Source organism: Podarcis tiliguerta (assembly GCF_965153285.1).
Source record: "Podarcis tiliguerta genome assembly, chromosome: 10".
Classification (NCBI taxonomy): Eukaryota; Metazoa; Chordata; class Lepidosauria; order Squamata; family Lacertidae; genus Podarcis; species Podarcis tiliguerta.
The window spans coordinates 39,780,983-39,803,043 of record NC_139543.1 but is presented as its reverse complement, the minus strand read 5'-3'; the positions used below and the strand labels follow the sequence as shown (position 1 = coordinate 39,803,043).

The 22,061-nt window shown below is 41.0% G+C and overlaps 1 protein-coding gene across 2 annotated transcripts in view; it reads right to left on the bottom strand.

The window, feature by feature from the left end:
• The window catches only part of CFAP54 (cilia and flagella associated protein 54), a 101,453-nt gene that overhangs the window by 26,032 nt on the left and 53,360 nt on the right, over positions 1-22,061 (bottom strand). Inside the window, exons 34-46 of one of the 2 annotated variants that reach the window (XM_083401026.1) lie at positions 20,939-21,169; positions 19,435-19,577; positions 16,109-16,306; positions 14,153-14,322; positions 11,896-12,123; positions 9,585-9,808; positions 9,349-9,481; positions 8,206-8,293; positions 6,082-6,234; positions 5,412-5,609; positions 4,962-5,049; positions 2,068-2,274; positions 716-782 (exon numbers count right to left, since the gene is read on the bottom strand). In XM_083401026.1, coding sequence (XP_083257152.1) covers positions 716-782; positions 2,068-2,274; positions 4,962-5,049; positions 5,412-5,609; positions 6,082-6,234; positions 8,206-8,293; positions 9,349-9,481; positions 9,585-9,808; positions 11,896-12,123; positions 14,153-14,322; positions 16,109-16,306; positions 19,435-19,577; positions 20,939-21,169 — 2,128 coding nt within the window. The remainder of the gene's footprint in view (positions 1-715; positions 783-2,067; positions 2,275-4,961; positions 5,050-5,411; positions 5,610-6,081; positions 6,235-8,205; positions 8,294-9,348; positions 9,482-9,584; positions 9,809-11,895; positions 12,124-14,152; positions 14,323-16,108; positions 16,307-19,434; positions 19,578-20,938; positions 21,170-22,061) is intronic. The other variant, XM_083401027.1, reaches the window with a different exon arrangement.

Genomic DNA, 22,061 nt, shown 5'->3' with positions numbered 1-22,061 from the left:
CAGTGCTGAAAGCCACCTGAAAGTGGACTGAGGCCTACTCGGTGGTCCTTGCTTGGCTACAACTACCACCTTGAATCCAACAGTCTGGCTGGGATTTCCACTTCTGTCATGCCTTTACATAGCTTATTTGGGGTTATGGCAGCTCAAGACACATCTTCATCGTACTGAAACAGAACAACAGCAGACACACTATATGGCCTCTAGCTTCTGCAAAAGGGATAGTTTGTATATTTTGTTGGTGGGAGCAGGCTTCCCAAATTTCCTTTCTTCTTAGAAACAAAGGCAGAAAGAAGCAGCAGTCAGTTTCATCTAGCCAAAGCCCTTTTGGAGCATCCTTCAATCCCCACAGCTGGAATTCCTAGCTCAGCTGCTCCTTCTTCACAGCTCTCAGTAGACTTGACTTGGTTTATTTTAAATTGCTGATCATCCAAGCAAGTCAGATATCTGCCTATGAGCTTTCTAGACTACCAGATTACTTTCTAGACTACTAGATTACCAGCAGCTTTCTTTCCTTCACTTCCAGATGTTTCAGAACCCTATTTTTGGTGGATTAACCCACTAAAGAGATTGCTCTGTAAAGCAAGCTAGTGAGAGGCTTTCACACACTATTACAGCCATTATTGCCAGAACCATTATCTACTTACTGAGAGTAAAAATCTCGAAAACAACTTTTATCAGTTATTAGACAAGATACAAATTAAAACATATTGATTACCTTGAAGAGAATGGCAGATAAAATGCAAGCTTTGGTTCTTAATTTCACATCATACAACAATATGTACCTATGTGCAGAAGCAAAAGGGGGGGAAAGAACACTGTGACTGCTTTAATGTAACCAAAATTTTGAACTTATTTCAACCTGAAAACAAAACCCTTCATGTTTACGTCTTATATCAGACAATGATATAATGATCAGCAAGTACATTTTTCTACTTATATGCTTTGTGTATGATAAGTAAGATCTCTGAATGCATCACACATATATTTGAGGGGAACATTTGACTCATAATAGGCTTGTAGTTACCCCTCAGGTTCATGTTCAGGGTAGAAGAACTGGGGTAAAAAGGGAAATCCGAGAAAGGGTGCTGCCGCATATCTGGGCTTCCTGGCAGTGGAGTCACTGCCACTTACTTGAAGGGAGAGGGAAAGGGGGTGAGGTGACGGGGAGGTCAGGCTTATTTGAGCATATTGCCAAAGCCAACCCAGCTCTTCTGCTGATGCTCTCCTGGAGTCTGTGCAGAGCATATACCTCCTCCCTCCCTTCCTGCCCTCTAGGTAAATGTTCTGGTATTTTTATCCCACCCTTGCTTTCAGGGTGGCACACGGGAGTACACAGTGGTACCTTGGGTTACATACACTTCAGGTTACATACGCTTCAGGTTACAGACTCCGCTAACCCAGAAATAGTACCTCGGGTTAAGAACTTTGCTTCAGGATGAGAACAGAAATCACATGGCGGCAGCAGGAGACTAAAGTGGTACCTCAGGTTAAGGACAGTTTCAGGTTAAGAACGAACCTCCGGAACGAATTAAGTACTTAACCTGAGGTACTACTGTAATTTGTGTGGCTATATGTTTCAACTTGTCATTTTATATCAAATATTTTATATTTTTCTGGAAATACATATTAAATTCAAATGATAATAAAAAACTGACATGAAATTACAGGCAACTCCTGCTCTAGGCACATGCAAATGATACGCGATCGTGCACACAAGCATGGCGTCGAACATGGAAGCAGCCCCCAAATGTCATAAAGACATCATGAAAAGGGGAGGGGTGGGGCAGAGCTGGGCAAAGCAGGCTTATGCAGGTTTCACCAACATGTGTGGGGGTCTGGAATAGAACCCCTGCACAAAATGAAGATTGCCTCTACAAGGTAACTTGGATAAAGATGCAGTATGAATACAAACTTAGACAGAATGTTTGAATGATTTATTTATCAGTATTTCTGATAGGCGCTTTTTAAAAAAGAACTTCATTAACAATAAGAAGTATTCTATCCTTTATTATATACACATGAATTATTCTAGGATCAGTGGATGAGAAGGTTGCATTACATACTCACTGAGCTATTTTGGCTGCTAAGGTTGCTCCTTGTAAGCAACCCCAAATTCCACCCCGAGAAACAAATTTCTCACAGTAACCTTGAGAGATATTTGCCAAGTTGCCAGTGGCATTCTCTGACAAGCCGTCTAACTCGTGCCAGTGATTAAGTGAATCAACTATTTTCAGGACTCCATCAAGGCCTTGACACCAGCATTTGAAAGCAGCTCTGAAAAACATTTAAAAATATCCAATGTTTCACTGACATTTATTAAAATGCAAGATAATGAAAATATTTTATTTGGCATCACACCTTCAAGCGCAGATGTAACAGGTTAATGAAATGCAGTGTGAACTGCAAAAACTGGAAAATTAAACACAAGAGGCATATTTTTTTCCAGTCACTCTTCCTATACCTTGGTCTGCAACTTAACAAAAAAAGAAATCTAAGGAGGGACGGACGGACACACACACACACACACACACACACTATCCTCCTAGTGGTGCAGCAATAAAACTACTAGTATGTTTGCAAAGCTAAGCAGGGTCTGGTATGGTTTGAAATTGGATGGGTACCACGTGTTGAGATTGTGCAATGCAGGAGATTGAACTAGATGGCCCTCAAGGTCCCGGCCAACTCCATGATGTCTGTGTGTTTTAAGTGACATGGCCAAGAAACCCAGGTACATAAATGCCCCACATCAATCAGAGGTGTCATTGCCTCCCAGAAATAGTAAAATTGGCAGGTAAATACATGATTTCCCTCTCTTTTTCAGAAACAGTGGGACAATCTACACAGGGATGCTGAAAAGCAGTTGCTTCCCAGGTAGGAACTAAGGAAACCTATGCAAGTTCCAAAGCAAATGCAATTCATCATGCCCATTATGAAGGCTGGAAGGGGCTATAGCTGGAAGAGATCTGATTGCCCTGCAGTGTTGCTTACACTGAATACTTCAGGTCAGGCTCAGAATGGGATAAAGGTATTGTCCATTGATAAATCCCAACACTTGGGCTCTGGAAGTAGTATAGAACAATCTTGCAGTGTAGGCCATTGTCAAACCCTGTTGCAAGGGACTGTGCTGAGCAAGGAAGAAGAAGAAGAAGAGAAGAGGAGTTTGGATTTGATATCCCGCTTTATCACTACCCGAAGGAGTCTCAAAGCGGCTGACATTCTCCTTTCCCTTCCTCCCCCACAACAAACACTCTGTGAGGTGAGTGGAGCTGAGAGACTTCAAAGAAGTGTGACTAGCCCAAGGCCACCCAGCAGCTGCATGTGGAGGAGCGGAGACATGAACCCGGTTCCCCAGATTACGAGACTACCGCTCTTAACCACTACACCACACTGGCTATAAAGGATGCTTTATAGGAGGCCTGCAATGTTGTATACAGTACATATTGTAAGACAGATGCCCTCCACACCTCTCAGGTTGCAGCAAATATTAATCTACTTAAACTGCACACACAGAGACATTTTCCCAGGCCAAATCCAGCACTCAACTGCATACAGAAGCCTCGCACCCCACTGACATGCATGCAAACAACTTGCACTTTTAAAAGTACAGTTGCAGCTGCCTGATGTGTAGTTTTCCATTTCCTAATGAAAGGTCAGCAGCGTGGGTTGAAGGCTGCACCTAGTGATCCCAAGACAGGAAGCAACTTTTGGGGAGTCAGGACTTCCAACAGGCATTCAGGTCATGGACTTGCCAAGCTTGACAGCCGGGAGTGTAAGGGCAGAAAGAAAACATACCACCTCCCAATGTCAATGTGATTTGTGCTAATAACAAGGATCCTGCAGCCAACCCAGGGGCAGGGTCTGCTGACCTTTCATTAGGAAATGGAAAAGTACACTTCAAGCAGGTACAACTATACTCCCCCCCCCCCCGCCCAATTTCCAGTGAAAGATCAGTAGAGTGGGATTCTAACCTTCCTAGGGTGGGAGTGCAGGTGCAAGAGGTTGTGGAGGGAGGACCTGCTGCAGGACCACCTGCCAAATACCGAATCCAAAGCATCCTGGCGGTAGTGCCTGGTGAAGGTACTGGGTGCTGCCTGGCAGAGGGTGGGAGGGGGGGGAAACAGCTACGGAGTGAAGGGAACCAGAGGGGAATGTGCCCATTGGGAAGGAGGACTATTACTAATTCCCTACGACAGACGAGGGAAGGTTTAGAAGAAATTCAGAGAGAAGTAACTGAAAGATGAGCAAGAGCGATAATGACTGGCTGCACTTCAACCAAAGGCAGGAGCAGAATTGGATGCATGCTGGCAATCCAGCCTCCCCCAAGGTTGCTGCCTGCCTTCTGGCCACTCTGCTGACCTTCCACTGGAAATGGGGAAATGTTAAAACTAAAACCAAATGCACATTAAGACCGAGGGACACTTTCCTTCAAAGCTCACTTTTGTGTTTTGTTTTTCAGTTCATGCAACCACATTTTATTTAGTTATTGTAAAAAACAACAACCCTGTTTATCACAATTTCATTTAAAAATATCAAAGCTGTTGATAGCAATTAAAATCACATAAAAAAAACAACCTATCACTAGCCTGACTTATTATGTAAAATGTTTTTCTTATTTTCCTCTGAAATACCCACTTGACTCAAGCAACCACATGTGCAGTTGCAGGTTGGGATTGAAGTACCTGCTCCAGGTGCTTCCTATCAGAAGGTGGAAAGAACGGCTGTAAAGCCCTTCACCACTCTTAACAAGGGAGTCCCACAAAACTTATGATGCAAACGCAAGCAAAGCATATGTCAGTAACTCTGGCACATGCTTAAACATACAACCTCGTCTCAATCAAAACAATAGTATTTGCAGGCCCCTAGACTTCAGTTAGCAGCCTTTAGCTATGCTTTAGCTAATTATGCATTAAAACTGAAAATTTAAGGACAGTTTCATTTTATATCTGTTGCACTATAGATACCTTTTGTTTCCTGTATAAAAGTGAATATTTCCGAGTTCACTGAAAGCCTGCACCATGAGGTCTTGCTGATCATTTTTTTGAAGAGCCTCTGATTTTCATTGGTTGAAGGAGAATTTTAAAAAATAAAAATATTAATACACACTTAATATATTTATGTAAATCAACTTATATGAATTAGAAAATAAATCATTATCCTAAATAATATTATTCATTTATTTCATTTATGAATCCCCATAAAAATCCCGAAGCCATTTAACAATAAATCAGGGGATGGGGAGCTAACTCAGGATCTCAGCCAAAGATCTTTTCTACAGTAGAAAAAAACATATGGGTACAGAAGAAACTTTCATGGGATAGACTATATACCACCAAAATTTGTGGACACATACTTGTAAGCATATATCTGCACATATATATTTGTAAGGGAGGCAAAACAAATTATAATCTTACCAAGAGTTTGCTCATATGAAGAGATGACTACTGACAGTTTTGACCGGGGAATGGAGTTGCCTTGAACCAAACTAATGCTAGTAAAATTTTCATTAGAAAAATCAGGTGGTTCTGGCTGATATGTGAACTCAGCCCCCATCATAAATTCCACTTTTCCATGTGAAGATGCCTTCCATCTGGTGTCTACTCTTCCACACTCTAGATTAGAAAAGTGATCAATATACTGAATATACTCTATCCAAAAGATTTTGATTCTGGTGGCAATTAATTGTAGAAAAAGATTAATTTCAAAGGTAATTCCAGGAAAAAAATGCTTATTTACACTTTCTAGCCAACACAAAGATTGGCTGCAAAAATATGAATCTGTATAAATAAATAAATATGAATTTGTATAAATTCTACAAACACAGAATTAAAATTAATTTGCCAAAAATATTCACATTTAAGGCTGGTGCAGATGTAAGAGAACAATGGTCCTCAACTAAGATAACCATGTAGTGGTTATACCTGTATCACCAAACTCGTAGCTTCTTGTATGCATATAAAAAGCATCTACATTAATAATTATCTTCTGTTTCACACTAAATTTTCCAGTATTTGATTTCTTAAAGTAGATCAATTGTACACACAATCTTGTTGTTAACCAACAGATGTTATAGCAATTACTCACCTTGTGTGTGAGCAAGAAATAATGCAAGCAATTTCCTGCTATATTTAATAGATCTACTGTGGTATTTTGCTTTTTCCAGGCTTTCACTGAAACACTGCAGTGCATCTGACACATCCAGAGGAACAGAAACCAGTGCTCTTCCTTGATCCGCATCTTAATTGAAGCAACAAATATATTAAAACCTAAATATGGATCTTTCCTTTTTTATACAGCAAAGGTTTTTAATGCTTCAATGCTTTTGTTTCACATTTGACAACATCAGTCTGAAACAGACAACAAGCACAATTTGCTATAACACTGGTGAAAGGGTACAACTTATTTCCTCGAATCAGAAGAGAGGTATGTCAGGCCTTGGCCAAACTCCAAGACAGACCACAGCTGAAGAGTCTGATTCAAGTACAGGCAGGCCAAAGACCAAAGTTGTCATGCTGACATGATTGAAGGCTAAAATACCAGATTGTAGATCAAGCATAAAATAGGGACAAGGAGTTTGTGACACAGTTTGCATATAGCGCTATGCCCAACCATGGCTTGGTGTGAATGAGATTCCGAAATAAATGATCATAGCTGCAGCACTCTTCCCCCAGTCCTGCTGATGCTACACATACAGGGCTCAGCCATGGTTTGTCTTAGCTTAATGGCTAAACCCAATTTAATGGTATGTCTTTCTCAGACAAATTGCAAGCAGTTAACCCTAGAACAATCCTTGGTTCCAGCTGATGGTTTGTCTGGAGTGAGGAAAACCACAAGCTTGGCTTTGGACATGACACCAAGCCAAGCCATGGCTTAGTCATGGGTAGCATGGCAGCAGAAGGACCAGGAGAGGAGGAAAGTGACTGCTATAGATTAGATTAGTAATAATGTGAATGGGCACTGTGTGGTTATTCAATGCGATGAGTTGTACAGATTGAGGAACTAAGTCTGGACCAACATTTGTGTATCAAGACCCCGAGGCCTCTCCTTTATGTTGAATAATAACACGTGGACACCATATTTTAGGTTAATGGGCAAAATTTAGGCCACAACTTTACTGGTTACATACAGAATGTGAGCGGTATTGGCTTAGGCATTGGAATTGAACCGACTATATCTGACTCCTGCCCACCTGCAAGAAGTCTCACAAGGCTTAACCACCAGTAGGGGGAGCTTGTTGATGCACGTCAACTGGACCCTAGAGTCACCGGAAGGTCGTGCCATGGCCCTAGCCTCTACCCGGGCTTCGGACAGGAACCACAACCACCAGATTCCTTTAACAGAATACCCTTTAGTATGGAGGGGCAGGCGATGGCCACACCTCCCCTCCCCCAAACAAGGTTTTACCAATACCTAACCGCCACTCAAGCCGGAACAAGAGGGAGATCCCCTTGCTGCACAGCGGTTTAAAAGGGGTAAGCCACGCCCCCCCCCCGTCAACTGGATTGGCCGGCCGGGAGCCATAACACGGGGCTTGACCAACCCCCGCTGGGTGTGAAGGCCACGTGATCCGACCACAACACCATCCCACTCGGAACTGCTTTACAGAACACCACCAAGGCCCCTTTTGGTGCTCAGATCAGAATGAGTGACTAAGGAACAGTATCCTTTCTGGCTATTAAATGGGTGGCACTACAGTACAAAAAAGATCCAGCTAGTAACCCCATTGGCCAACCAGCTGTCCCAGAGGTTTAGCAAGGGAAGAGACAGGGCTCCTTGCCTGAATCCCCAGTTTAGGTCCCTTGTGCCTCTACACCAGTTGTTTTCCTCCTCATCAGCAAAATAAAACCATATCATTCAAAAAGTTAACTAGGGTGAGGTGAAGGGCTCCTTTTAAATTGGATCAGCAAGAGCTGCAGCAAAGTACACAAATTCTAATTCAGAAGGAAAAAGACAGAACAGAAGTAGGCTCATCTGCCTCTTCAATGAAAGATCCCTGCAGCTCCATCAAAAAATCAAGATCCAGTATCACAGGAAAACAGAACAGAATATGGTAAATATCCTATTTCTCACAGAAATGGCTGGCTGCATGTGACTGAGGCATGGCCTATTTAGACATAGTATAAAAATATTGCCATAGTACTCCAAAAGGACATGAACAGAAAACCTTCTGAAGATAAAAAGGACTTATATATCAGTATGTGCTCTGACCTTTACTATCAAATCCATCCTCATCAGTTGTTTCATTACATTTGGCAGCAGAATGCAGCTTTGTCGCAACAAAGTCTCTACAGCGCACCTAAGAGAAAAATATATGTTTTCTACACTGTAACATATATTGGCAATGTTTTCGAAATAATGTGACTAAACTCAGATTTTTATGTCAATATTTGGTTACCTAAAACTTGATTCCAGAAAATTCCTTGCAGAGAAATAATTTAGATGTGCAAACAATCCAAACTAATGTTCACCATCTTTAACTGATATGCTTCAAAATAAGGGTCTGTGCACTAGTACCCATTGTGGTGCCCTTGAAATGGTGTTAGCTCTCCCATCAACATGGACCGTGATGGCTTAGGCTGATGGGAATTGTAGTCCAAAAGCATCTAGAGGTCACCAGGTAGGATACTATTGCTACAGAGCAATGTAAGAATATTACCCAGGCCTTTGGCTAACTAAATAATCTATTACCTTTTAAACTGTGTGTGATGGGGAGGAGTAGTTTGTTTTTTGCTGTTATGCATGGGGTTAAACCACAGAGCATAGGGCTTGCCGATCAGCAGGTCTGCAGTTCGAATGCCTGCAACGGGATGAGTTCCTGTTGCTCGGTCCCTGCTCCTGCCAACCTAGCAGTTTGAAAGCACAAAGTGCAAGTAGATAAATAGGAAACAATGTTTCCGTGCACTGCTCTGGTTCGCCAGAAGCGGCTTAGTCATGCTGGCCACATGACCTGGAAGCTGTACACCGGCTCCCTCGGCCAATAAAGCGAGATGAGCACCACAACCCCAGAGTTGTCCGCAACTGGACCTAATGGTCAGGGGTCGCTTTACTTTTTATACTGTAAACAACCCTGTGATCCTCAGATGAAGGGCAGTATAGAAATTTATTTCCTACCTATCCTCCACCATAAAGTCACATATCTTTGCCCTGGTCTTCCACACCTGAGATGTATATATTGAGGACCCATCGTATTTTTGGTGACGGTGTTTTTTTGTTTTTTAATATTGTATTTTAAATTGTTGCAGACCCCCACTCCCTCCTGGAACTTTAGAATGAAGGGGAATGTGGAAATGTTGTCTGCCTCCAAGTTATTCACATGTAGGACTGAAAGTAAGCACATCTCAAACATTTCACCTTGCGTCCAGTATCAGTAACAAGATATTTGAATTTAGGGTGTGAGATAGTAGAGTCACAGACTTGTGCTCTTTCCTGTAGTTGTCTCTGAGCATATACCAGCAGTGGAATCAATTGCTCTGTATATCTCTCACTAGAAAAATCAGATAGATTTCAAAATTAAAAACTGCTAACATTTTATTTCTTAAAAAAAACCACACATTTTTCCCTTCAAAAAGAGCACATATGTTACTTACTGTGTAATTGTGTTGAACTGCATGGCTATGTATACTAGTGATTCCCACTTCTTTAAAAAAAATAGAAGCTCAATAGTTCGCAGAACCAAATTACGTACTCCTTGCAAATCAACAACACAGATATCATCAAATGGATATTCAAATGAAAAGTTGGAACCGCCTTCATCTTGAGCTATGCCGCCTACACAACTTGGAACACAGAAATCTCCTTCAGCTTCAACAATCTATAAATTCAAAATGGAGAGTAGTAAAGCAAGGATTCCAAATAGCTTTTATCAAGTCCCAGTTTCAGGCCACACATTTCACGTGCTGGGTTCATTTGTGGTTCATAAATGTTCTGCAAATGAGCCAAACTTTTCTTATCCTCAAAAATCTATTCAACTAACCTTTCTGGATATGGAACATCAGTGATGGTCAATGCGGTATCCTCCAGATGTTCTTGGGCTGCAAGTCCCATCAGCCCTAGCCAGTGTTGCCAGCAGTCAGGGATGGGACTTGTAGCCCAACAACATCTGGAGGGCACAACATTGAATACTCCTGTGTTCGATTCCCCTGTGCTGCACAGTTGCACCATTTTTTTGTTTCTTCGTTTTGTTTATAGCCACCCCTCCTCCAAAAGGCAATCTGGGCAGCAAAATACAAGAGATAAAACATTTTTAAAATCTTGTATTATGTCGTCTGATGTAGAGAAGTATATATCCTTTAGAACATCCAATTTTCTTACAAAGGCTCTACAAATTTGTGTAACAAAATTTAAAGGGAGTATGGGAAATGATTTATCCCCTAAAAAGGTTGGGGAGTAGAAATGTAAACCACTATTAGTAGCAGCATTGTTGTTGTTGTTGTTATTTTTATGCATGTAATGGCTGTTTGCTAAAACTGAACTGAATCTTAGTAACAATTCCAATGCAGCTATAGACTGGGAAAGACCTCAACTCAACAGTCTTGTTTAAGGAGGAAGTCTTCAGTAGAAGCCAAAAACATAACACAGACACCACCAAACTGATATTCAAGGAAATTCTGAAGGGTAGTTGACACAACACTAACGGCCTGATTTCTACATTGTGCAAAACTGACCTCCTGATAAAATGTGTGCAGAAGGTCCTCACCTGCAGAGAGCAACCATCAATTTGTTATATAAGGGGTGAGATGATCTTTCAGGTTTTACACTTACACAAGTACACACACCATTTATTACGGTGGACGATGAAGTCTTTGGGTTTGGATTGGGCTATTCCTCTCCCACCTAATAAATCTACTATTCAGGTAAGACCTATCCCTCTTAATATCCCAAACAACATTGTTTCCAATTCATCGTAATACAACACTCAGAAATTTTATATCATTTTAGAAAACAGAAGTTGAAAAATACCAATGTGTGATTTGAATTATGTGCTTGTTCTTGTTTCTATTTTGTATTTTTGTTTTGTGAATTGCCCTGGCATCTGCGGATGAAGGGTGGTATACAAATAATAAATAATAATAACAACAACAACATGTGATGACCACAATTTGAACGTATGATTAAAGCAAGCAAGTCTAACCCACAGTACAAGCCACAGGAAGTGACCCATCAACCCCTTTAGCTCTATCTTCCAATCTGATTGGAAGATAAAGCATTTTCCTTGCTTTTTAGAGAGCGATCTGTCTGCTCTTTAGAGATAAAGAAGAGGCAGAAATATATTTTATCTGCAATCCTGGTGCTAAGCGCCACAGTGCTAAGATTGGAAATAAAGTCCTTAGCCTGCTCTTTAAAAGGCAGCATTTCTACCTCTAGAATAAATAGAATGCCCTCTGCAGCATTTTCAGCCACACCCACCCCAGCGCTGGAATGAGAGTGCTGAAAATGGTGTGTGTGTGTGTGTGTGTGTAGGTGTCTTTATGCACGAGTGTATTACGAGTAGTGATTTCATGTCTGGTGAGTTTGTGCAATGTATGTGTATACTGCGTGTATGGTGAATGTGTGAATGTGCAAGTGTAGCAAGTATGAGTGAGTGGTCTTTATGTATGTATGTGCAATATGTGTATGCACACATATAAACTGACCACATCAACCACTGGGATGCAGACCTCAAAGGGGTGGGTATCCATCAATGTGGCCCCCCAAAAAAGATTAGCTAGTCCTGTTTAATGTTTGTGTTTTTAGAAGCCATATTGTAATATAAATTGTACACTGGATAGTAGCTGAAAGGTTTAAATAAGCCAAGAACAAGAACAAAGAAGAAATTCCTTTAGTAAAAATACATTTTTTTGCTGCTTGTAAATCAGAAACAAAGCTGAATACAGTATGCAGACAATAAAATATATTTACCTTAACAGAATCAGTAGCCTGCAGATCAACCACCATATCAAGCAACATATCTGATGCCATGAAATATGGCAGCCAAATGGTGTCATGAAACAACTCCTTGGTAATAGGAAATGGTGCATGAAAAGATTGTGAATGTCTAATAATTGACTGCGCTTCCTGGGTATAGGTCCAAAGGTCTCGGCACACGTTCTGAAGCAACGTCCAGTGGCCACCACGGTAGGCTAGTACCTGGATGGTAAAGTGTCAGATACAAGTCTGATGAGTGGAGCATGGAGATTTCTCAGTGATGTCAGCATTAAAACACAAACCATTTTCTTAAAACTGAGTCCCCAAAAATGGAGGGGGGGTCCCTATACATTGGGATGTCTTATAGACGGAAAAATACGGTAACTACTTCTTCATTCTTACTTTTCAATAGAAAAAAAGGATACAAACCCCTCTCTACAGTGGTACCTCGGGTTAAGTACTTAATTCGTTCCGGAGGTCTGTACTTAACCTGAAACTGTTCTTAACCTGAAGTACCATTTTAGCTAATGGGGCCTCCTGCTGCTGCTGCGCCGCCGGAGCACGATTTCTGTTCTTATCCTGAAGCAAAGTTCTTAACCTGAAGCACTATTTCTGGCTTAGCGGAGTCTGTAACCTGAAGTGTATGTAACCTGAGGTACCACTGTATAGCATGCAGACTACCCACTGAATTCTCAGGCAGCTGAGAACACAAAAATATCCAAGTCATACACAGGAAAATAACTGAGAGGAGGGAAGTTGGCTATTGCTGGAAAGAAATGACAGAAAATAAAAGGAAATAAATAGAGAGAGCAAAGGAGTGCATGTTACCCTTCTATAGCCAAGCAGCCAGACAGTGATTAAAACTACAGCTTTCTGATAATCTTTGTCAGCCATTTCAAGATATATTCATAAAACCTATTCATATTTTACTGGTGTTTTTCCACTTGTACATTCCCTAGCTATAATTTCTAACATATTTCCATGCTGCTGATCTAATGCATGTGAAGTGGTGACATTCATTATGAATGCGGCTTCACTTTGTGCAACATAATCATTACAGAAATGAGGTTCTGAGCCGACATGGTATTAGGCTGTGCTCAGTAGAACAGCATGTGCTTAGGAAGCTGGACAAGTCCCTTCTAAGTAGAGGTTTGGGCTTTATAGCACTGTGTGCTGTGCTCCCTGAGGGGGCCATTCAGAAAACACAGCACAATCCAATATAAGATTGCATTTCCCATATTATTTATGGATGCATTCACTTAGTTAAAGCAAAAGGCAACAAAGTTGTACCTACTGCAAAATAATTCTGGTGTTGCCTTTAAAAGGTTTTAGTAAATACAATAAGAGAAACCAAGAAAGGGAATTCTTCTGATTCCTATTTTAGAAAGTATGCACCAGGTACTACTTCCAGCTAGGAAAAAGCTCCTGCTGGTCTGAAAGCTGGCATCTAGGCAACAGGCTACCCAGAAACTCATTATTGGCCTTCCACTTTCTCTAGCGTGAAAATGCTTAGGAGTGTTCTCTGTGTTTGCTAAGGGGCTTCTTGCTGTCTTTCTGACTTCTTCCAGAGATATGTGGGATATGTACAATGCTACAAGCCCCCCCCCCCATTAAAGATGGTGGCCACTAGCCATAGTTCTGGACAGCACTGCCACCTAGGACCACTGTTATTGTTTGCACATCACGGAAAAATGTTCATTGTATGTCAAAATTGTCTTTCCCCTGCTGGAATATGAAAAGAAGGTTTGGGTATTCATAGCTGTTTTCGCCGAAGTATTTGAGGAAGGATCAAATGGTTTTTGAAGTTCTAGTGGGACTCCCTCACTGTTTCAGCAATAAGACGGGGGGGAAATGTGTGCAAAGGTTTATGTGTCACGTAACGAACACTCTCCTCCATGAATTGTTAGGAAAAGAAAAGAGGTAAAATATAAATTAGAGCTAAAAAGTCTTCTAAGTCATCTCTTGGAGGATTCTTGTCCTAACTGACACAAGGAGTGGGTTAAGAAGCAAAGATGTGACAAAAGTGAGTGAATGAGAGAAGGGCTGCTGCCAAGCTTTCTCAGACACCTGCTTTAAAGGGTTAGGAAGACCTAGATGATCTGAGCCCTTTCTGCTAGACTACCCTACTGAGATCTGGAATAGAAGAGGAAGTTAATAGAAGTACAAGAAACAAATGTTTGTCTCACCTATTGAAACTGGTAGAGACATTTTAATACAATTACATAAACACATTAATTCAAGAAGACATTACCGCCGCTCTTCTAAAATGTAGAAAGATTTTAACAAAATGCTCCAGCAAAGATGAATAAGATTGCGCTTTTTCACGTTCTTTTACGGTAACATATCCCTGAGGTAGTCCCTGAGGTCGTGGGGTGTCTTTTTCATCCGGCTTAATGTTGTGATCAGAAAAATATAATGGATCTAAAAACAAACAACATTTGAGTTAAACTGAGGACACATTTTCAAAAACATCAGAATGAGTAATAATAGTTTCCAGATCTGTTAATAAGATGGGCTGCAGGGATTCAACGGTCTTTTGCCAGTACCTTAACCCTTAAGTAGGCCCCAATACCTACTCCTGAGAAGACCATGTTTAGACATTGCCTGGAGGCTCCCCACCTGTGTTAAAAGAAGCATGATGTGGTCCTCTTAACTGTATGCCTGATGAGATGGAAGGAGAACAGCTACAGGGCCTCAACCTTAATGAAAAATGGGAAACAGGGAGCCGCCACAGGAAAGACATAGGAGCTCTGGACCCAAGTCTGTGGAGACCAACAGCCCATAAACCAGTCACCCCAAAAGAGGAGGCCTATATAAGAACTGTACCTACTGTTGAGAGCAACCTGGGGCATGGTGGAAACTGGCTTGCAAAGCCATTGGTTCATCTAGGTCAGTGCTGTTTAGTGACTGGCAGCAGCTCTCCAGCACTCTGGGTAGGAATCTCTCCCAGCCCTGCCTGGAGATACCAAATACTGAACCTGAGACCTTCTGCATCTAAAGCAGTGGAAGAGCTTCCACTGAGCTACAGACCTCTCTCTATTTACACACTGTGAGAAGTAATCTTTCTAGTCCATAGTTATATTGACTGGTTGATACTAAAGGAACAGTTGCAGTTTTATTGTAAATATACAAGAAAGAAACATGCTCGAGAACCTTCTGGAATGTATATAAATAAACATTACAAAGGATTTGATTTTAATTGGCACATCTATAATTCAATGAATCACAAAAGTTTGGAATGAGTAGACTCTATCATGGCCTTGGATCAGGACTCATTGGGGGCTGAGACCTCTGGCAACTGGAATGCTGTGAAGAGATAGATTCACTTCCCGGTCCATGCTGTGTGAGCCTGCAGGCACCAGGGACCACATCCCTTCATCTGAGAAAACATCTCTGATGCCAGACAGAGATGGCTAAACCAGAGATTCCTTGGGAGGAAAGATCCCCAGAACTAAAAATCCCATTACCCTAAAGGAGTTAGCAGCTACAGAAAGCGACATCTGCCCTCAGCTTCGACATCTGGCCTCAACTGCAAAAGGTCTGCCTCATGCCTTCTCTGGTGGGCACTCCCATGATCATGACAGACTCTGTATCTTTCTGAGATCATATCCGCCGCCCCCCTCCAAGCTGAGTGTTAAATGTTGTGGGGCTCAGAATGACAGCACTGAGGGCCAGGTGTCAGTTCCTCTGATGAGGCCATCTGGTAAGAGAAAGGAACTGAAGGTGTATCAGAACAGTTAGCAGAACCCTCAATGACTATGGTGAAACTGCCATTTCCCCCTTTCTCCTACATAGCATTCTGGTCCATTGATGCTCTTTATTTAGTCTTGTCCACCGTATCACCAAGGAAAGCAAGTTGATGGCTTTTTTTACTATTTTTTTTATAACATGTGCTGACATCCTTGTATGCTCTTCAGCTTGTCCTGTTCTGCAATGCCTTATATATGCTCCTTTATGCATTGACAACTTCTATTTTTGAATCCTCATCTATCCAAAGACTCGGCAATCACCTGATCTCATCCTCATCTGATGCCTGAGACTTAAGCTGAGAACCTGTCACAGAAATGGAGCACCTGACAATATAGTGAGCATATATAAAGGAACTTCTGCAAAAGCGATAGGTTAGTGGAGTATTTGTTGGGAAATGCCTCAGATCATGGAACCGCTCAACATCTGTTAGACATTTGGCCAATATGTAGTAACCCACCTGAATCTGAGGCAGAAGATGACAGCTGGGAAAGATCAGTGGGATCCGTTGTGGCATCAGTTTCAGGGGTGAGACAATTACTGTGGTCAAGTAGGCTTGAGCTGGAAACAGCATCTGAAGAAGCACTTTGTAAAGTGGGGTCAGAAGCAGGCATGGAAGGACCAGAATTGAAGACAGGGGAGGTGGAATCAAGTGTGTCTGAGCAAAGAAGAGCAAGGAAGTCTTGACTTGCTATGAGCTGCTGGCTGCAGAATATTCAGGGCTGGTATTTTCGATATTCCAGAATTGTGTAAGTACCCCTAGCTTATCAAAAGGCCACACTAGAAGTCCATCTGAAAAACCAGTGACAGGTCCTACCATATTTCACAGCTGCTCTGGTGGCTGAATGGCTGAGTTCACTGTTCTAGTACTGAATGACTGGGCTTCTGATTCCCTAGCTTGCGCCTGACAAGTGATGCAAGAGGAAGACAGGGCTGCATCTGCTGCAGTGGACGTCAACAGATGTGGAAAGGCTGTTCGAGCCTATGAAATGCAACAAGGAGACACTGGAATTGTGTTTTCCTTTTGCCATTACACCAGGCAGCCCTGGAAACCCTCATAAAAGAAAGGCAGGACTGGAGCAGCAAACAGTGAGACCGAGAAAGCTCACTTAAACTAAAGATGGTACTGATAGGCTTGTTTAAAAGCCATCAATTGTCAGGATGAATAATTGTGTTCTGATCTAAATCCTATTCCTTTCAGAGAAAGATTTTGAAGATGTTGAATTATTTTAAACATATGCTCATAACTGACTACATAACTACGTGCTTATGCACACAGACACAAGCAATAAACAGATCAATACTAGATCAATTCTCTGGAATCAATTGCAGTATTTTTCGTTCTGTATTTTATGGCTGTTCTGAAGAATTCATCAGCCATTTTGTCAAGTTAGCCACAAGGAATATTCTGACTCTTGCTGAGCCTCCAAATCAATCAGTCTCCAAATAGCAGATAAACTGATGCTTGCAATCCATTAGGTTCCATTTTCCACCACCAACCCAATTTGATAACAAAATGCACTGAATCACCAAATCAAAAGTTAGCAAAATAATACGGAGAGACACCCTTTTATTTTGTTTGCGTCTGTCTTCACATTACTCCTAAACTGGACAAAATACGGAAGTGTTGTTCTCAACAGTGTGAACTAGAAATACAAAAAGAATAACCACATATGAACACGCAACGGAATAAGAAAGATATAAGGGTTACATGAATAACAGACTAAACAATGTGAAGATTTGTGCTTTCCAATTTTGTTCTATTAAGCACACTTAAGATTTCCTCTGGCGGTACTGTGTTCAAGCTTGGAGCACTGCAGCTCAGGAAGCAACTAACAGGAGGAAATGGGCATGCTTTGGCTGGGGTGGGAATCAAGTGAGAGAGAGAATGGTAAGCATGCAGACCATTTTCAAATATTTATAAGAATGTCAGAAAGAAAAGGGAAAATTACTCAGCAGTCCCCTAAGGATAGACAGTGTGATTTAAATGACATGTCTTAAGACCAATCATTGAGAAAAATCTAAACCTAAACAGCAAAGGAACAAGCTTCTTAAAGAGGCTGTACAAATCCTTCTTTGTATGCATTGCTTTTTAGGATTGCTTTAGATTAGGAATCGAGTATGACCTACTGGGTCCATTTCCACTCTGATTAAATACCTATGTCATAAAAGGATTATCCCATGGTCCATCGGTATCTCTAGACCTTGTCTGGGACAGACAAGCAGAATCAGACAGACAGGCAAAATTAAGATAGAAACTTGGGACAGATGGGCTGTACAGAACTTCAGTAAGAATTGCAAGGCAGGCAATCAAAACAGGATCAATAACTCCTAGAAGCAGCAGCAATCGCATTGAAGTCAAGAAAGCAGACATTATTAGAAACACCAGGCATATTTGGAGCAAGAGACCCAAGAACAGATATAGCACTAATAGTGGTATGTGATGCACCTCAAACTACAGGGCATCAGAACAGAGTGGATGCAGGGTTAGAGGAGGAGAGCAGGGGTGCACAATATAAAGTACTGGCTAAGACAGACAAAACAGGGGAAGGAATACATGTGGAGCTCATGCAAAACTAACTATGCCAATTGGTCAGCAGCAAGATAAAATGTCTGTGAATTTTGAAAAGCTAGGACTTGGGTGCACAACAATGGAGAAGATATTTCACCATGCAATCAAACGAAGCCCGCCCACCATCAGCATCTGAATTCACTTCAGTTACATTAAGTACTAATAATGCATTAGTTTTGCCACTGGCTCAATGCTTGCAATCAAGAGAATCAACAGCTAACCCCAATAATAGTGGCTGTTGGCATAACCCGAAATAAATTTCTCCTGGAGAATATTTCATCAGATGGGTAGCTACTGCCATCTGTCACCCACAGGCAGAAAATGCAGAGTTCAGGAAGCAGGTTGCCTCACTGCATGCAGAGACCACAGTCCATTTCCTCTCAAAGATTCCTCCAACAAGGGCATGGTGACAGACAAATAAAAATAAGAATATAAGAAAGTGCAAAATAGTGCAAATAGGCAAAAATACACCAGAACTACTTCTCTGACACATAAAAGGAACTGAACAATTTTGACAATTTGAAAAGCTAAGAACAAATAACACTGCAAGAAAAAAGAACATTGCAATAAAATAAATAAAAACCAGAAAGCCAATCTATCCACATGAAAGAGGACGGGCTCTGATCTTAGGAGAAATTTCTTACACATAAAGCCAACAGCCCCTTCTTCCTGAAAGATAGTCTATCAGATGGGAATATAGGAAACTAACCACCCTTGACACACAGAAACCCAAACCTGCCAATAAGAAGAAGAGAAGGAAGAAGACCAAAAGCTGACAGAAAAAATATGTTCAAAATCACTCAGAAACTCACTAAGGATAACAACAAGCAGGAAAGAACAGGGAAGCACAAAATAGTTCAAAAAGTGAGAGTAATAACGAGGAAGGAGAAATAGAACTGCCTAGAAGGGCGGCAGGAAATAAGGGGGGGGGGAGTGTCTGCCTACAGCAAGGCAACCACCTCCCTCAAACACTGCATTGCCTGCCCCTGGGTGATAGATGACAGTATCTACCCATCTGCTAGACTACACTCTAGGGAGAAGGTTGTTTTAAACTCATTCTATAAGAAATACAAATTGAAAACAAATCCATTATGAAACCAAATAGTTACTGTTATATGTCCTAATTGTTTGGACAAGAACAGGAGAGAAGGTTGATGGATTTTAATATGTAAGATTACAGTTATCTTGTTATTGCGTATTTTTAATTTAATTACCGTTTTTTTTACGGATTTTTCCTGATATTGTTCTCTTAAAATACGGAAGTTGAAAAGTCTTCAGTTGCTCCTCTGTTGTTGCTGCCACCACTATAGTGCCTGAATTGATTAATGAGAATGCGTCTGGGTCTAGTTCATGATAACTGCAAAACAAAACATTTCATTATTTAAGAAGAGCAAGCAAGAGATATCAAATACATAAAAACTAACAATATTGCAACTTTATTATTCTGCAAATACTTTTGAAGTCTTCTTTTTATATTTACAGCACTATGCTGAATGCTTCAGTTAATTCCTGCTTTCATGTGACCTTTCCAACCTAGTGTGGATTTTCTGGTGAAGCTGTGAGCCATGGGCCATCAGCCTTCTTAGTAGCCACTCCTAGACTCTGCAACACCCTTCCTTGAGAAACTAGACTGGCTCCCTCTTTGTTGTCCTTTTACCAGACTTTCTTGTTCCAACAGGCTTTTGGGAACTGACAGCTGTGCTGTTTTTATTGTAATTGATTGTATGGTTTTAATACATTTTAAATATGCATTGAGTTTTAATTCTATCAATTTTTAATTGTTTGTTAATTATTGGTTTTCCTATCTGTAAACCATCTTGAATCCCATAAGGGATAAAGATGGGGTATAAATATAATTATTATAACAACAACAACTAGAGGTGATATTAGTTATCTCTCAAGACAGGTTTTATTGATTTTACTCTTATTTTCTTATTCACCATGGGGACACCAAATCTGGGGAAAGGCAGGACAGGAATTGAATAACTAAAATAAAAAAATAAGAGTTTAAACTATAAATATAGCTGCAGGTTGGAACCAACGTGCAAAAGTTAAGAAATCAAAGCTCAAAGCTCAGTTTCTATTCCAGTTGATAAAATGGGGAAACGATCACTTCCATTATCCTCAGCTCCTTGGAAGTGGGGCAGACAAACACATAAACACTAAGACTCAGCTGGGGAAACAGCAAGAGCAAATCTTCAGTGGAATTATTTCGGAGTAACCCTGTCTGGCCATTCATATCAATGGATGAAGAGTTGCGAAAGTCATATCAAGCACTAGAACTTGGCACATGAAGAAGAAAGCACTGCCTAGTAAGTATGTTTGAAAAAGAATTCTGAAGCCTTGAAGTATATTTCTTTTGCTCCTTTCAGATCTTTTTAAGTTCATAGTAATTCTAAGAAAAGAGAAAGTAGGAGAGATGCATTACCAAAAAGTAATCAATAGGGAATAACTCCACTAATAGGCCAATAACTTTTGTTTCTTCTAAGTCATGGTAACATACAAGGGAAAAGCAGCTTCCCATCAGCAGTGGTTTGGTAAGACGCCACAAGAACAAGAGTTGCAAGATCAGTCTTCTGAACTGTACACTTCTTCCACTGAAGTATAACAGTTGTTGTTTATGGAAAACACAGAATACAGCAGGACAGGAGGTAAAAGAGGCTGCTAGGGCATTGTTGGATTATGCCATTAAAAACCATCACATTTATCCATTTTTACCTGTTCAGATTTTTCAAAGAATCAACATCAATGGAATATAACTCTTCTATCCGTTTTTTAAACAAATTGAAGTGGGCAATTGCCAGGTAAATGTTCAGCTGAGATCGCCACGGCAACTCTTCAACATATACCCGCCGCCATCTCTTTCGTTTCAAGAAGACGTTAGAACGCAAATTCAGCTTTTGCGTCAGCACTTGCATAGCTACTCTTCGTGATTCTTCTTTTTCTCGCCTAAATAAAAACCACAGTAAGAGTGATTTACAGGGGGGGGGGACCTGTGTTGCCCAAAATAAACAATTCATAATAATTCCAACAGAATGGCTGTAAGAGGAAAGAAAAAAAATTCTGAAACTGTAAGAACAGCCACATCTTGTCCTTGTTTGCATGTAATGATAAGCCAAACCAAAAGAGCAAACATGGACTTTGAGAGTGATCACAGCCACCTCCTTCTTCTCTGGTTGTTCTCTGCTACTGCACTGAGCTAAGCCGTGATGTGATTTAATGTGTCATCCAAACCTAGACTCTTTTTTTAGCTCTCTCCAGGCAAACCAGCAAACCACAAGATGTAGCCAAGCCTTGTTCTATGATTTATAGATTGTGGTTTGTCTGGAGAGCTAAATCACAAGCCTGGATTCAGACAACACACTAAAGCACAGCGCAGCAGCAGAATGGCTGGGGAAGAAGCCCCCACATTTGCTTGTTCCTGCTAAGCCATGGTTTGGCTTGGCGTTACATGTGAACAAGACCTTGCTTTATTGAAATCTGGAGGGGAATTCAGTAGCTACACTGGTCTGCACTGAAGTTGATGTAACAAATTAGAAATTTATTAAACAAACAAACCAACAATGATAGGGTGGACGGGGGTGTTAGTGACCGAGTCCCCAGTTAGGGTGCAACAGGATCCATTTTGGATTTCTTGCATAAATTCTAGTTCTTTCCCCTGGAGGGGAAATAGCTCAACTTAATCTGAGCCAGTCCAATTCAAGCCCAGTTAACATTAAAGAAAAATGATTTCCAATGTCCGTTTCTAATCTCTTTAATGTGATAGGCCATATTCAGAAATAACAGACATAACTGAAATCCAGTTAAATCTTATTTAGAGCACATAAAACAGCTGAATTAC